At 38.8% G+C, this 17,995-nt stretch overlaps 1 protein-coding gene across 1 annotated transcript in view; it reads left to right on the forward strand.

Annotated features, from left to right (window-relative positions):
• The window catches only part of SORCS3 (sortilin related VPS10 domain containing receptor 3), a 603,874-nt gene that overhangs the window by 422,211 nt on the left and 163,668 nt on the right, over nt 1-17,995 (forward strand). The window contains exon 7 of the mRNA XM_072995578.2: nt 1,580-1,698. Within this exon, the coding sequence (XP_072851679.2) occupies nt 1,580-1,698 (119 nt within the window). The remainder of the gene's footprint in view (nt 1-1,579; nt 1,699-17,995) is intronic.

The raw sequence follows: 17,995 nt of genomic DNA on the forward strand, positions 1-17,995 counted from the left end.
CTTCCCAGTCCAGCCTCCTCCAGCAGGTGCCCACTCAGAGGCAGCACCTGGACGAGGCAGAGTAGGCAACCTGGGGCACAGCCTCTAAGTGAGTGCCCGCTGAAGGAGGTGGGGCTGGGAAGTGCCAAACACCCATTCAGCTGAAAAATGACTTGTTGAACTGGCGGTTTATGTCCATCTTTAAATCTCAGGATGACGTTTCTGCCTCTATTCTCGTCATGAGACAATATGTACTGGTGTAAATTCCTGATATAGTTCTTTCACTGATAAGTTCCTTCTTGCTGCATTTCTTGAAATAACAGGAAAGGTATTACAACTGATTGTACATTGATTTTATTCTAGTTATATGGTTTTATATGTTGTAAACTGCCCAGAGTGACCATTGGCTGATGGATGTTATCAATCAATCAATCAATCAATCAATCAATCAATCAATCAATCAATCAATCAATCAATCAATCAATCAATCAATCAATCAATCAATCAATCCAGGCAACTCAAAAAATTGTTAATATTATTTATTTACATCATTTCTAGGTTCCATATTTAAAAATAGCAAATCCAGAAGATATTAAAGATAATCTTACATTTGTGAGCAAAAACCGTAGGCACATATACTTAAATCCAAAAATTATACAGTTATTCAAAAACCATAGACTCAAATACTTAAAATACATTCTTTCAACTTGAAAAAAGATGCAGGTATTGAAACTTAGGTTGTAGGCAAAATGTGAACCATGTTTGAATCAAAAATGCAAAAGCATTAAAATGCAGGATCCTCATAGCCCACAAAGGCAGAGAATACATCTCTATGGGGCGGTATATAATCAGCACACTTTAAAACACTTGAAAGTCCTCAAGAATAAAATTATAAAAAGCAAAAAACCTTATAACTTTCAGTGAAAGGCATGAAAAAGTATTTAAACCTTAAAAGTAAGAAATATACAAAGTAAAAAGTATTATTTAGCTCTAAGCATGTTGTTAACAGACTCAAAAATATTTTCTCTAAAGAGCTTAATATAACATTTATCTTTTCTCCATTTATAATATTTTGTAAAAACTACCATTGCATAATATATTGTTATTCTCATTTATTTAACACAGGTTTTCACATCTCTTTTGTGATACTTTCACTTTTAATGCATCTTTAAAAATAACTTTTCATTTTTGGTCAACACCTCTGCATTCCATAAAGTAATTTTTTGAATTACTTACAAAGCCAAAACTCAGTAATAACTAAAAAGTTACTAATACTTCACAAATAATAAATAACAATTGTTTGCATTCAAGTGCCTTCTAACTTGCGGCAACCCTTGACCAGGTTTTGAGTGTTCAGAAATGGTTTACCAGTCCCTTCTTTTGTGGGTGCTCTGAGACTGTACAACTTGGCTGAGGTTACACAGGTTGGTTTTGATCCCAAGAGGCACAATGGGGAATCAAATTTGTACCTCCTTGCATCACAGTTGGGTATTCCAATTCACTGAGCTATCCAGCCAGTACATCTCTGTTCTGATGGTTTGTTTACCTCTGTTAATAAAGACCTAGTATTTTCTCATTCACAATTCTGTTCCATTTACAGATGCCCATTATATAACTTGTAGGATTCAAGAATGTTCAGAAACTACCAAAAGAGGACCTTTTTTGCGGTCTATTGACACAAGTTCACTAGTCGTCCAGGATGAGTACATCTTCATTCAGGTATGTTGACAGCAAGTTTGTTTACATTCAGTGGCACATGAGCCGCTCTTAGCACATTTATATCTTCTGCTAACACTGTATTATAGGGCAATAGAATAGTAGTAGTAGCAGTAGTAGTAGTAGTAGTAGTAGTAGTAGTAGTAGTAGTAGTAGTAGTAGTAGTAGTAGTAATGTCCTTTTGCTTGATTTAAGGGTCAAAATATTGGTTACATTGGCATTTTTCTTGTTGAGAAATGGTGATGCATAACATTAAAAACATTGCTGATTAATTTGGATATCTGACAAGTCTGTACACGATATAATGGCTGAAATCCATTAGTAAGCTTCAACTAGAGTAGGCCCTTTGAATCAATGAAATTTATGGAGGAGTTCATTCATCCAATCCCCACTGATTCAATGGACATACTCTAGTTGTTGCTCTGTACAACTGCATTTTAGCCATACTATACTTTTTAAATATGATGTAAGAATTTTTGATTGTAGACATCATTCTATACTTTTTAAAAATATTTATTATTCTTGCTGGTTTATGATCAGACAAATGAATACATTATGATCATAGTTGATTTATCCTAGCTGATTTACTATCTTTCAGTCTTACCAACCACTTCCAAATTTGTGATTCCTGTAAATCTAGGGATGTAAACCTTGTCTTTCTCAGCCTTACATACAAAGACATAAAACTACAAAATTATCTTTTTATCCCATACAAGAGTGAGATGTTTTCTGACATTCTTGAGGATTAATTTTTGAAACTACATTTTTGCAAATGACACTTAATTCAAATAATGTAGACTCTGCAAAATAGCAATAGCGGATGATTTGTTACATGGACAATTTAAGGATTAGAAGCATCAGTAGGCTTTTGTTTTGCATCTTTGTAAACAAATAGCATGTTGTTTTCTGCTTCCTGTGTATGTGTGATTTGAAAAGAAAGTTTATGCAGGAATAGATTGTACAGAATATAGAAACCTTGACAAGGAAACAATAGTTCCCTTTGTCTTGATCTTGCTTGAAACTAAGGAATTTCATGAGACTTGATAATTCATCAGTGAGGTGACTCATTGATGTAAGAATTTACATTAGTGAGAGCAAAGAATTTAGTGAGTATTTTCTAGGTTTAGGCTGTAACTAAATAGGATTTCTAACAATCAAACAAAACAGAAACTTCCTTAATTGAATATTGTAACCTTTGGAACAGCCATAAATGCAGGTTAAACCATGGCTGGATGCAAAAATTTCAGCTCCTTTGCAAATGAAGTTTTCCATGCTAAGCACAGTCACTTGGAAGTACGGAATAAAGTTCATTCTTAAGTACTGGACATGGGGTGGCAACATGCATCACTATGACATCCAAAGCCTTGCCAGCAGCTCGGGTGTAAGTTTGGGTTGGGTTTAAGACTCTTTGAAAAGAAAAATCTTTCAGAGCAGTGGGATAAGGTTAACTCTGCTAGCAGCATTGGATATTTGGGGGACATATCAGGGAAAGAAGGGGACATCGACTCCTGCTGATCATTCCCTGACATGCCCAACAAATCCATAGAATGTCTATCCTGCTCTGCTCAGAGAACACCCTGGACAGGTCATAACTAGAGGTGGGGACAAATTAAAAAATGGCAATTTGTTTTGATCCATTATTTGTCAAGGTTAACGGATCAACGAATATGACTATACGAATATTCTTTGACTAATCGACGAAGCAATCTGTTGATTCATCGGCACTTTGAACAGCTATAATACTTGTCCCCAACCACCTAGAGACACCAAATTTGCAGGGAAGCTTCCTCAAGGAAAGCACGGTGTGGGGAGGTGGGCTGTGGTATTGGGTGGCTGTGTGGGTGGGTGGCTGCCTTTCTGCCGCCAATCAGCTGATTAGCAGCCAGTAGGCAGAATGTTTTTTTTTAATACTAAGGACGAACAAAAACGGGTAAATATTCATCACTCCGTATTGGTGGGGGTCTCTGGAGCCCACAAATACGGATCAACAAATATTTAACAAATCAACTATATTCGTCAGAAAAAGCGATCCGTTTTTATATTCGTCCCCATCTCTAGTCATAACCCCAGTGGACCCTTCTGTCATCACACCATTGTGGCCTCTGACAACCATCTTCCTCTCTACCCATACATAGGGAGAGCCAAATCATCCCATACCCAAATATTTTCTCAGGGATTACTTCCTTAATTGAATCAAAATATGAATGAACACAAATATTGAAACAATTCAAGGTGTTATGCTCTGCAGCAAGTTGGGGGTAGTACATCTTTGTAGAATTGTGATTTTCATATGCATATCAAGCTACCTAGGGACGTGGTGGCGCTGCGGGCTAAACCGCAGAAGCCTGTGCTGCAGGTTCAGAAGGCCAGCAGTCGTAAGATCGAATCCATGCGACGGAGTGAGCGCCCGTCGCTTGTCCCAGCTCCCGCCAACCTAGCGGTTCGAAAGCATGCAAATGCAAGTAGATAAATAGGGACCACCTCGGTGGGAAGGTAACAGCGTTCCGTGTCTAAGTCGCACTGGCCATGTGACCACGGAAGATTGTCTTCGGACAAAACACTGGCTCTGTGGCTTGGAAACGGGGATGAGCACCGCCCCCTAGAGTCGAACACAACTGGACAAAAATTGTCAAGGGGAACCTTTACCTTTACCTATCAAGCTACCTAAATGATGCTGAAGTAGAAATGGACATTTAGCAGTTCAACATTGTTCATTTACCATCACACAACTAATCTGCAGTTTGGCATCCTGCCCCTCTAGCGGGTGCCCACTCAGAAACAGTGCTCTAGCTTCCCTGCTCCACCTCCTCCTGGTGCTGCCTCCCAGTGGGTGCCCACCAGAGGGGTGTGTGTGACATACAGTACTACAGTTCAGCTCTGTGGCTGGTAAATGAACCATGCTGAACTGCTGAACTTGTGGTTCATTCCCATCTCTATGCAGAAGAGTTGGGCCTCATGGCACAGTGGTTAAATTGCAGTACTGCAGCCAAGACTCTACTCACAACCTGAGTTCGATCCTGTTGGGCTCAGGTAGCCAACTCAAGCTTGAGCTTTCCATCCTTCATAGGATGGTAAATTGAGTACCCAGCTTGCTAGGGGAGCAATGTGTAGCCTGCATATTTAATTTTAAATCAGCTGGAAAGTACCCGGACAAGACGGAGGTACTAAGGGTGGGCGCCCCCACAGTAGGGGATTTGGGAAACTCCCTCACTTTTGGGGGGGTGACCCTGCCCGCCAGGGACGGGGTCCGCAGCTTGGGGATCCATCTAGACCCGGCGCTCACTATGGAATCCCAGGTGGTGTCCGTGGTCCGCACCGCCTTTTTCCACCTTAGGCGGATAGCCCAGCTGCGATCCTACCTTGATGTCGGGGCCCTCACCACCTTGGTGCATGCGCTCGTAATCTCAAGATTAGACCACTGTAATGCGCTCTACGTGGGGCTACCTTTGGGACTGCTGCGGAAACTACAGGTGGTGCAGAATGCGGCGGCCAGATTACTCAGTGGAGTGAGAAGATACCAACATATCTCCCCCACTCTGGCTGCTTTGCATTGGCTGCCCATCCGTTTCCGCATCAACTTCAAAGTGTTGATGCTTGTGTATAAAGCCCTAAACGGTTTAGGACCTCGATACTTGGCGGAACGCCTCCTCCCACCAAGATCTACCCGTGTCACTCGTGCGAGCCAGGAGGTGAGACTGAGGAGCCTAACGCCGAAGGAGGCCCGGAAGGAAAAGACTAGAAATCGGGCCTTCTCGGCGGTGGCTCCTCGTCTCTGGAACGACTTACCCCCTGAGATTCGCGCGGCTCCCTCGCTGGGTATTTTTAAAAAACAATTAAAAACTTGGATGTTTAGGCAGGCCTTCCCAACAGATAATTCCTGATGATTTCTCTCTACCCTACAGCTCTCCTATCCTGTTTAATAATTTTTTTTATTTTTTTTTGTTAAGTAATATGGTTATATGTATTTTTATTGTTTATTCTTATGTTGTTAGCCGCCTAGAGTGGTCCTCACACGACCAGATAGGCGGGATATAAATAAAATAAATAAATAAATAAATAAATACTTTAAGCACTACGGGGTGATATACGTATAAGCAACACACATTGCATTTGCCCCCACTCCCATAAACTACTGAACTGCCATTTATAATATAATTTACTTCCCATTGTGAATTGAGTTTTTGAAAAAAAATCTTCATATAAATGAAAAAAATGAAGGCTATACTTGCTATAATTTGACTGGCAGTTTAGATACACAGCTTGTTATAAACCTTTCTTCCATTCACAATATTGGACTTTGTCTATGATCTTTTCTTTTGAATCCTTCTTTCTGTGTGGAATTCGGATGACTCTTAAGTTTGTTTCTTTGTTTGTTTGTTGATCTCTCTTGGTGTCTTTCTTTTACTGGAACAGACCAACTCAGTGGATATCTTGCAATATGATTCATCTCCTTTCTCCTTGGTATTTTATACATTTCCGTGTATGTTTTCCCTAAATTCTTGTCTTATCTCACTATGAGTTGTAAGTTGACTACTGTTCAAAGATGTAATGAATATATGCATTTGATTTTCCCATCTCTTTTTCTGAGTACTGGGGCTTAATAAGCATCTCCACTTGTTCTGATAATGGACTAACAGTCCTGGAAGCTGCTAATTTTCACAGCTGGACATTTCACTATTTTAAGTTCTGTGCTTGTTGAATCCTATAGACAAAAGAAGGTTATTTGATACCTGGCACTTGGTGATTGCAATGACTTGTTAGGAAATCATTTGAGTACAGTTGTGCCTCGCTTAACAACGATAATCCGTTCCAAGAAAATCGCCGTTAAGCGAAAACATAGTAAAGTGAAAAAAAAACACCCATTGAAATGTATTGAAACCCATTCAATGTGTTCCAATAGGGTAAAAACTCACCGTCCAGCGAAGATCCTCCATACAGTGGCCATTTTTGCTGCCTATATAGTGAGGAATCCATCCCTAAACACAGCGGGGAGCCATTTTAACCACCCAGTGGCCATTTTGAAACCACTGATCAGCTGTTCAAAAAACATCGTTTTGCGAAGAATCGGTTCCCGAAGCAGGGAACTGATCATCGCAAAGCAAAATTCCCCCATTCAGACCATCATTTTGCAATCGCAATTGTGATTGCAAAAAGATCGTCGTTAAGTGGATTTTTCATAATGTGGGGCAATCGTAAAGTGAGGCACCACTGTATTTGGGATGGGGGAGGAAAGGATCTCCGAGAATGAAGCCTGAGTTTTTGCCTCTGAGGATTGTATTCTGTTATGTTTCAAACATCTGCCGTGAATGAAAAGATTTCCTTCAAAGTTTATCCCACTCTCCCTACACCTGTTGTATTGCTATGGTAGTGTCTCCTTCTGCTTGTTGCATCCCTCACACCTCAGCAGGATGGAAGAAAAAGGATGTGTGCTCCCAGCAACTTTGTCTAGACCTGACCAGATGTTTCTCAGACATGGAACAACTGAGTGTGGAAGTTCTGTACCTGAAGGGGGGAAAGGAGGGTGCTATTACAATGCCTTTTTCAACTGGAAGTTTCAAATCTTTTATTTCAAGCCTTCAAGTTGTTCCTAGTATTTTATACCTGAAGAAGCAGAAGAAATGGGTTAATGGATTATATAAGTATGGACTTCTTTGAAGTTGGTAGCTTTCATTGTTCTCCCAACCAGTTCTAAATTTTATACTTAGATTATTACTGTGTGAAACAGCCTTGTTATAAGGGTAAATGTGTATTAAGTATAAATGTGTGTGTATGTATTATGTACACAGCAGATATAAGAGTGGAAAAGACTTAGCATCTGTTGCATGTAGACATAAGATAAAACAGAAGGAAAACTGTACTGTTTTCTTTCTATTTTTGCACATTTTGAATTAATGAAGAAGATATTTAATTCCTAAAATGCTTCAGCTACTCACTATGTTAATAAATATTGTTATGGCAGGAGTGACCCCCCATTTTGCTGGGTTAAATGACCAGATTTTTAAAGTTCAGCTTGTAGAAATTGATAGGACTTGGTAGAAAATCATTGCTTAAACATGTATGATTATTTGAGTGCTATTTTTTATGAACTGTCAGTAACTAGTTATGTAGCTGGTTTAATTTATTATGTACAGAGAGAGGACCCAAGTAGTACAAAGCTGATTAGCGAGTTGCAAATGTTGCATGTCAGCTGACTGGTTCAGATTATCTAGCTGGGGTAGAGGGCCATGTGTTGGATACTTAAAATTAGAGCACATGGAACTTGGAGAACAGATGCTAACATGCATAAAAGATCTGGCCAGGGCAGGAGTTGAAACCTGGATTGTGAGCTGTTGGAACCTGAAGAAGAGACCAAGCGGTGATAAGAGTCCTGGAGAGAGAAGGGAATTAGACTGAGGAAGGAGAAAAGCAGGAAGCAATCACCCACAAATTTGAGTTGAATCAGTGGAGAGACAAAGCTGAGGACATTCCGCACCCATAATGGCATTGAAAACTTTGTTGGAAGAAGCCCTTATGAGACTCAGAAGCCTAGTAATGAGTCCACAGTTGGCTCCAGAACATCTATTGCTGGAACAGAAGACTTTCAGAGAAAAAGTAAACACTGAGAAGTTCTGATCACTGTTTGTTTGTTTATTTTACTTTTTTTAAAAAAAAAATATTTACAGTATACTGTCCCATCAGTGCAAAGCTCTATTCTGGGTGGTTAACAATCAATGAATCCAACAATAAAACAATAAAATAGTAACACAAATATAACAACAGAGACCTTTGGGTAGAGTGGGCAGCATATACATTAAATAAATAAACAACAAAAAAGCAACACCAGTCAAATCAGCTGAAATAATAGAAGACAAGGGTGCCACAACGTTAACCCATAATAGGGTAGCAAGGCAAAAGCAGGATCTTGTAAGGTTGCTCTCAAAGACTTCTGTAAAAAGCAGCATCTTGAGCAACTCATCGAGGCCAAACAAAGACAGTATCAGGTCCATAAACTCATGCTTGTTCATTAACTGGAGGAAGGTATGATTGGGAGATTAAAAGTTAAAACAGTAAGAGTTTAAAACATTAGAACTGTTCATGATTGCATATAGCAGTTTAAACAGTATTACTAATTTGTATTGTTTATTAATATATTAGCTGGGAGGGTGGTTCAGTGAAAATGCAATTAGACAGGAAAGCTCACATGGAAGGCCAGGTGTTGAGAAGACCAAGAGTTGAAATCTCCAAAGCTTAGACCTTCCAAGGCAATTTTTCGGGCAGCAATCTACACCACACCTCAAATTGCTACAATTCTTACTGGGATTACAGGTCATCCATACTCCCTTTTTAAAATTTTGGTAAGTGACATAGCACTGAGTTGATATAACACATTGTGAAACTACAGTATTTATCTGATATAGTGCTAAACTGGAAAAGCATATAGAAGTGCTTTTTGAGGGAAATGTTTCTGCTGTATTGGCATATCATACTGTGCTTAAAGGAATGGCAGTAAAGCAAGAGCATTGTCTTTAAGCAAGTACCTCTTCTCTCTCTTGTGAATAATTTGTTAACTATGCTTTTCTAATTTAGTACTATGTCAAATTAGCATTGAAGTTTCTCAAGTTGTTACATCAAACCAATACATTTGTCACTTGCAAAAAACTGTTCTAAAAAAAGATGCCCCACTGTCAACATCTCGCTAGGACACATTAACCTTTGGGCTGATGTAGGTGATCGCATGTGCTAAAAACTGAAAAAAAAAAAAGCTATTGCTTGGAAGATAACCACTTGCCTCTGCCAGCGGAACAAAAAGCAATGAATACCCATAAATACTGGGGTTACTTATGACTTACTTTATCTCAGGTAGTTGATGGAGACTGCATAAAATATAACCATACCAACTGTGGTTCAAACTGTGAGGTAAGTTGCCATGTAGTTGCACCTTGAGTTATATATCGCATTGAAGAGTTAGAGGCTGGGAATTTTATTCCCCACTGTTTCTCTTGGGAGAAGATATAGTCTGTGCATCCTTGGGCAAGTTGCACAGCCTCAGAGTGCCCCCAGAAGAAGCGAATGGCAAACTATCTCTGTGTATACTAAGCACAGAATACCCTGGAAATGGTGGCCATGAGTCAAAATCTACTTAATGTCATGTAATGATGATTACATGTAAGGATTATTAATTTACTAGAAATGTTAATAAGTTAATAGGCACGTTTAAGTTAATATATTAATACTAGTTTTAAAAATCAAGTTTAAAACCCTCTTTTTAAAATTTATTTTATTCTACACTTAGGGACTTCTGGCAAAGATAGAGATGGGAATTATCTCATAGTCTGGGAAAAGTCCAGTGTTACAGGTTGATATGCCACATTGTGAGGATACTCGTTGTAACATCCACTCAGTGTCCCCTGTTTGTTCTCCCCAAACACTCAGGTACACCTTCTGGATGCGTTTACTCTTTTTATGCTGCCACCAGTGGATCTAGTCCACATCATACCAAATATATGTATCTCAGACACATGCTGCCAATACAACAGGTTTATTGATCTTCTTTTTGGTGAATCACAGATGTTCTTTTATTTCTGTTTAAGATCTCTCATTAAAGTAGTTAGGTTTGATTCAATTCAGTACCCCCCCTCTCAATTCAATCTCTTCTCTCTCTTTTTCCCCTTGCTCTCTGTCACTCTAACTCCGCCCTTCCTGTCCTATCATAGGCTCCTGCACATGAGCTCCATATGATGGACAGGAGTGACATGGGCATTCCGCCACATACTGCCACACTGGTTACTAAAGAGATTCTTTACCATTGTGGTTGGCAAAAGTGGGATATCTGCCACATTTGCATGCAACAGTTGCAGCAAGAAGGGAACATGAGATGAAAATAATATCAATACGACAGTGTGAATATAAATTTGTCTGATGTCACTAGACATGACTTTGTCAATAATCTTTGCCTCACTAACATTTGTAATCAAACTGGGGAATGTTGAGATTTAGTCTGCATCAGACCTGGATAGCTGGGAAGTCTATACTTTAATGAACTACTTTTTTTCTGGACAAACATCTGACAAGTGACTTGTCTGTAATGATGTCACAGAATGTTTATGAACACCACAGCTTCTCAGGGGCTGAAGCTGTCACCTACAAAATATTTCTGTGAAGTGGAAAGTTGCACATTTATATGGGATTTTAACCTTTGAGACAGAACAGGGTAGATTCTACAGAGGAATTAGAAAGTTGAAAGGAAATAAATTCTTTGTGATAAGGTATCAAAGAGTCAAGGAGTGCTGTGAAAGTTAAAGGATAGAACAAACTAATGTCATGTAATGTAGAATGAAATATAGAAGAGATTAAGTGAAAGTTACAAAGAAATGGAGAGGAGGGTAAAGGAAAGTAGCGATGAGTGTAAGAGGGGCAAGGTTGTTGAAGATAATCCTACATTCTATAAGGAACGAGAATATGTATGCTTTTGACAGGCAATGTATGTCTATGAGAGAATGTCAGATTTGTTGGACACATAAGAATTTGGCTGAGAGTGAATGGGAATGAAGAATGTAGAGCAAAATAGGAAAAAGTAACGTGCGTGGAAAGTACCGTATTTTTCGCTCCATAAGACGCACCAATTTTTTTAGGAGAAGAAAACAGGAAAATATAATCTGTTTTCTTCGCTCCGTAAGACGCACAGACTTTCCACCCCCCTGTTTTGTGGGGGGAAAGTGTGTCTTATGGTGCGAAAAATACGGTAGTATATGATGGGGACAATGAGTTAAAGAGTAAGTAAGAATTGTATATAAAAACTTCAAATCTTTAAACGGCAACCCTATGAATGTTTACTTGGAAATTAGTTCAGTTGCATTTAGTGGGGCTCAGTCCTGTGAGGATGTGCATAGAAGTGGAGTCTCAGCTGTAGATGGCAATGTCACTGACATATACAATTATCTAGATTTGAATATAAATTGTTTCCACCTTGTAATGCTTGAATATATTATGAATCAGTCATGTCCACAAGGAATCCTCCTCCAGTTCAGAATATAGAATGAGATTCTGCACATCTGCAATCAGTGAGTTTCCAAATCCCCTCAAAATTTCCATTTTTATTCTTTCTCAGTCTTGCACATTAATCACAGTTCAAGCAGAGCTATGCAAAACTCTCAAGGACTTGTTGCGAAGGCTTTAGGGAACGGCAAGCCGTCAATGACTTTTTTGCAATTGCGTTCAACTAGCGGAAGCTCTTGGGTTTTGGAAGCAATGATGCTGTGCAATGCCTGACCTTGTCTGATCAGGTTCAGGGAAAAATATCCCACCTAAATACGGTGGGAGATGCTTTGCAAAGAATATAGAAAGGGAGGCTGACTACATTTCTGTTAAAAAAAAGTACCTTAAAAAATTAGCCCAGCAATAATGCAACATCAGCATACTATGAGAAACACTGTATTTTCAACTGCTCACTTGAAAGATATGGATGGTGGTTAAAAGGGAAGCCTGTATATTTTGTTTCTCCAGAGGTTGCTGATACTGTTATTTTATTAATCATGTCCTGTCATGTTAATTCTATCTTATGGTTACCTATTCCAGAGTTTTCCAGGTAATTATTAGAAATGCTTTACGATTACCTTCTTCAGCTTGCCCAAGGCAACGTAGGCTGGCTCTTCTCTCAGGAGGCCCCAGTGGAGAAACAAACTTCAAAATTGTGGCTCCACAGCCACATACCTAAACCACTAAGCTATCCAGCCAGCTTGTACTTTCTTTAGGTGTTTGTATTTTCTCTTTTTCTTCAGTGAGCCCAAAATAATATCTATGACATTTCTCTTCCTCGCTTTACTTTCACAATGATCCGGTGAGGCAAGTAGGACTGAGAAGGACTGCGACTGGCTCAAGGACATCTAGTGAGTTTTATGGCTGGGTGGGGACTAGAACTTCTCTCCTCCAAGTTCTCTTCCAACACTCTTAACTGCTACATCACAATGACTCCTTGTATATTTTTCAGTTATGTTCTCAGAAAGCCTTACGAGTGTACTACAGCTCAAGACCTCTTGCCAATGGCAATTCAATTTCATGTCTGCAGCACTATGTCATCTGGGGCCAAACTAGAGGATACAGTTTAGCATGTCATTAGAAGCAGAACTCTCTGAAGAAGTAAAAGACTGCCTGTTTATTCAAATGCATTTGCCTGAAGCCTTGTTTTGCAGATTTGCTTGCTGTCATTTGTTTTAATTGGTCATTAGCTGAATCAGGAAGTGGCACAGGCTTCGTTTGAGTGTCAGACTTCTCAATCACCTACTGCTGGCAGGTTTGCATACACGGAGAGAAAAGATGGTCAGAGCCAGAGACAGGCATCCTTTTACCACGGAACCTGACCCTGACCCTGTGAGCACCAAGGAGTTTTGAGTATAGCACTTCCCAACCAAAATCTGAGCATCTATTGGCATCCGTTTCTGGATGCACTCCATTTCTGTTTCAAATTGGGAGACTACTACATCATTAACCACAGGGAGATGTAATGGGGTGACAATAAATTAACATTGTTCAGCAGTGTGGGCCAGAAACATCCTTTTTCTTTTTGCCTCAAAGAGCATATTTGCTCAGATTCCTGAAGCAGCACAGGATGAAATGTATTGTGGAGTGAAGGGTCTGCCTTGCTGTTTGTTTATACTGTCTGTCACTCTCTGACATTCTTGCATTTTCCCTTCGCATCTGGATTTCCTTCCTGTATCACTCTCATTTGTTGTCCAATTTTGTGCCTAATTGAATATTAGGGAATGTTTCCTCTAATGGCTCACATTTTGCCCAATGGAGAAGGGTGATTCTCCCTCACCTTCCCCTTAATAACTAAGGGCCTCACCTTTTCCTCAGTGACTTGCTTAAATCAGTCTCTTCTTGATAACAGAGTCAGGGCTACATCACTATCAGCAGATTGCAATGTTTGCTCTTACTGCTGATGATACTAAGAAAGGGAGTTCATTATGATGATGGATAGGGAGGCAGGACCTTTTGATTCCCTCTGATGAAGAGTGTGTCTTTTACAATTTGTGGTTGATGAAGGAAATTACAGGTTGAGACACTGTAGTACTTGTGATAAGAAAGGTCTCAGTATGTTTTCATGGTTGTCATTGACATTTCTTAATCTTCAAAGTAGCATTTATGGGCCAGGAGGTCTTCGGTTTTTGTTTTATTTTTAAAAGAGTGAGTGAAGTTTCTTTCAACAATTGCAGTGCATATCTCTAAGCTGGGCCTTTGATCTATCTTTCGCAAAGGTGAAGCGTGTTATCCACAGGGTCAGGCACTCCTTTGCTTGAGCTATGGAATCTAAGATGCTTGAGACAAACTATTTACCCAACACAGGACATCTTCCCCGTAATACCCAATCATCTGATAGGAGTTACTGGTTTAGTGCCAATAATTAAGGGCGTGGAAACTATTGTTGAATATTGGCCATTAATAACTATGGCTAACTAATGATGGGCACTAAGAGAAAGAGTTCATTCTTGCTAAACGTTTTGGGTTTTTTAAAAATGAAATTACTAAAATGCTTATGAATTCTAGAATAATATAGCAATTAATTCCATACCATACTATAAAAGGCAATAAGGCATGTCTCATATCTTACCTTCCAGTACATAAAAAATGTTTCCGTTTGCTCATATCATTTATCTGTGCCTAGCAAATAATTGTTTTGCATCTTCTGATAATATGTCGATTTAGTTAACAGAAAACATTCCAGACACTCCCACTGTATTCTTTCTTTTAAAAAAGTAATTTTTCAAAAGCTCCTAACTACAGGCAGATGCTGGCTAAGCTTGCAATTTTTAAACAATTAATATATTAGAAATACTCATTGCTTTTAAACAAGTGGCTCTTGCCTTTTCTTTTCAGGCAAGATATTAGCAATGCATCGGCTGAAATCCCATTGTGCAGACACACATGCACAATGTGAAGCTATGGCAATGTTAGGTGAGAGTGCAGCAGGATGGCAATACTATTTAAAAAGCACTTCTACATGTTTGCCAGGCAATGGGTAAAATTGAAGTTTCGTGGTTGGTTGTGCAATCTAATTGTACAGTCATCATCACCATCATCATCTTAGAACTGAAGAGACCCTATGGATCATTGAGTCCAGCCCCTATCAAAGGCACAGTATGGAACTGAATTCCCAGCCTCTGACTCCATCTGGATGGCATGCGTGCAATGTCTGACATGCTTACTCTGGTATAACTTTATGTTATGAGAAGATAAACAGTATTTCAGTCATTGATTGAAGGTACTAGTTAGTATTAATTAATACCTTACTTTTTGGTTGCTTCCTCCTCCACACATTTAGAAATGATCATTAAATGTAACTTCTTACATTAGAAAACTATTGACATAGAAGTTGCTATATTAGTTAATAAAATAAGATTGTTATGCTCTAATTACCCACCCACCCAAACCACATTTAATACCATTGCTTTCAAGATCAAGGTACCTAGCAAAATACATCAGTAATCATATAATTCTTATATCCCCTGATTACAATTTTAATCCTCCCCCCACCTGGTTAGTTGTCAGAATACCTGAGCCAGCATTAATAGCTTTGACCCAAAACCTCCATGGAGTTATGATGTGCACATTAAATCAGGTTCACAAGCAGAGCCTTCTCCATTAACTTCTTTATTTAAAAAGTGATCATGGATTCCCTTCCATGGAACCATGGAAGCACATTGGAGCTGGATGAAATTTTAGATTGGGGTCTTGGTGTTCATATGCATAAATTTATTCAGAAAGGTTATGTGATTATATAAATATATTTTTTTCTCCACCTTTTAAGTCAGAGCCCTGAGATTTTAACAGAAATCAATCCACCCAATTTATTTTTAACTTCTCCCTCTTTAGCTCCAATTGATTTTTATCCTTGTGATCAATGGTGACAAGAAAGCTGTGGCAGGACCACACAGGTCAGTTCCTTGAAACTTCTATTGAACCAGTCATTAAAAGCTTATTATGAAACTAATAGGATAAAAATATTTCTGGGATGAACATGATTGCAGCTGTTTTGTTGGTGAATAATGTCTGACAGCATTGGTCTACTGATTACTTTTTCAAAAATGGAAAGAAAGATGGGGAGTGGAAGACTGCCATAAAAAAATCCAAGAAGACTTGAAACGATGCAGTCCAGGTGTGTGTTTTAAAACAACAGGACAATGCAGACATATGATCCATATTCAATCAAGTGTTTTCTCACTTTTGTTTGGGCACTTTTCCATTCCTGTTACTCTTTCATCTGGACAAAACCAGATATTATTGGGTTTGAAATCTAGATGACATCTAGGTTGTAAAAAACTGATTAACATGTGTCTCCTTCTTTTGCTTTCTGTTTTTTTTTAATCCCATCATTTTTAATTCATCTTTTTCATTTCCTCTCTCATCCTTTGTCCTGTTTTGGCTCACGCATGACAGCCAAAATGTTCTCCTCTCAAAATTATCCACCAAAATGATTAAATATAAACATGTACAATAGATGTATCATACAAAGTTTAATTTGGAGAGATATAGCAAGGAGACTTTGGGGGCTGCTCCAATTCCAAAGTGCAATTGTATGTAGTTTTGGGGGCAAGTTGGGAGCAGTCTGTAGGTGGAAAATTGATAAACATCTTCTCTGCTTAGGGAATATATGTATGTTGCGTGGTCTGTTCAGAGAATAGCAAAATGCTACAACTTCTCAGCTATCGCTGATTGTTATTTTGGAACTGTTGTGTATCTATTTGCATCTAACTGGTTGACTCTGAAGCCACAGTATGAAGAAATATTGGATTTTATCATTAGAATATAAACATAGTCTATAACGTAACCAGTGATTACTTTTCAAAAGTTGCCAGTTGAGTACTACTGCTTCTACAGTTTCTAGTTCTCTGATCTAAGAACCTAACATTTTAGTTTCACTACTTTGACCAAACTCCAGGAGGCAGTGGAATACAGGAGGGCCTGGTGTGCTATGGTCCATGGGGGTTACGAAGAGTTGGACATGACTTAACGACTAAACAACAACTTGAGATAAAACCAGATTTCTTCCTGGAAACCATTTCTTCTTCTTCTTCTTCTTCTTCTTCTTCTTCTTCTTCTTCTTCTTCTTCTTCTTCTTCTTCTTCTTCTTCTTCTTCTTCTTCTCTCTCTCTCTCTCTCTGTATGTGTGTGCGCTTAATTGTATTATCACACACTGTTCATATTTTCATGTGTTTGAAATGTTCTTCCCCTCATTCCCCTCAGTGAGACAGTGCTTTTTATTTTCTTCCTAGGTAAAGATGTTTGAGGAATTCAGTGTTTCCAAGTTCCAGTTTAAAACAAAAAAAACAAAAAACAAAAAAAACCTGACTTATTTTGCATTGCCTAAACAAATATGTGGAGTGGTTATTAGTCACTTGATGGCTTTTACATTTCTTGGATGTCCTGATACAGTTCTTGACTGAAATAACAAATCAAAATATGCTTTTATGAGGCAGATTTTGAAATAAATAGAACATTTCTCTATGGGCTTCAATTAAAGTGTGAGAAATGGTAAGCTAGGGGATGCATGCTGGCTACCATAGAGATGATAATACAATTAAGCACACATGGTGCTCAGGAACCTGTAAATATGGTAAATTTAAAAATACTCAGCTTCATCCAGGAAAAAATTGATGACATTTCTCCTTTGGAATTCTTTTGGAAAAGGATCTTTCTTTCTTTCTTTCTTTCTTTCTTTCTTTCTTTCTTTCTTTCTTTCTTTCTTTCTTTCTTTCTTTCTTTCTTTCTTTCTTTCTTCAGACTGGATGGAAATGGTTGAAATTCTTAATGGGGTGAATTCTTGACACAGCACTCGTTTTGCAGACTTTGTCTGCAAATTCCTTGTTCACAGTTATGGCAAAATAATTATTACAGATCTATTTATATTTTTGGGATGTAAATCAGACAAATGATACGAACCTCATCACCACTAGTTTCTCACTGTTCATGAGAAAGAATGTGGACATGGAAAGAATTTGCACCATTTGGTAAATCCATGTGACAGCGCAACTCCACAGTGGGGAGAAATGAATGGATCCCCTGTGAAGTCACACCAGAGAGGTTTCTCTAGGTTAATATGCTTCAGCCAGTCACACAGGAGTCAGCAGAGAGACATAAGGAAATTGGTACTCAAAAGCCTTCTTTACAGATTTGTTAATGACAACTATGAGACCAAGAGAGAGGGGGGAAAGTGAAGATGTTATCCACCAGCCTTGTTTCCAGCTTCTTGAGGTAGCTCTGCTCTATCCATGCCTCTTGCAAATTTGGACATTCAAAGCAGAGCTAACTGACTGAAAACTTTCTC

This window comes from Pogona vitticeps, chromosome 3 (genome assembly GCF_051106095.1).
Source record: "Pogona vitticeps strain Pit_001003342236 chromosome 3, PviZW2.1, whole genome shotgun sequence".
In the NCBI taxonomy this organism is placed as follows: Eukaryota; Metazoa; Chordata; class Lepidosauria; order Squamata; family Agamidae; genus Pogona; species Pogona vitticeps.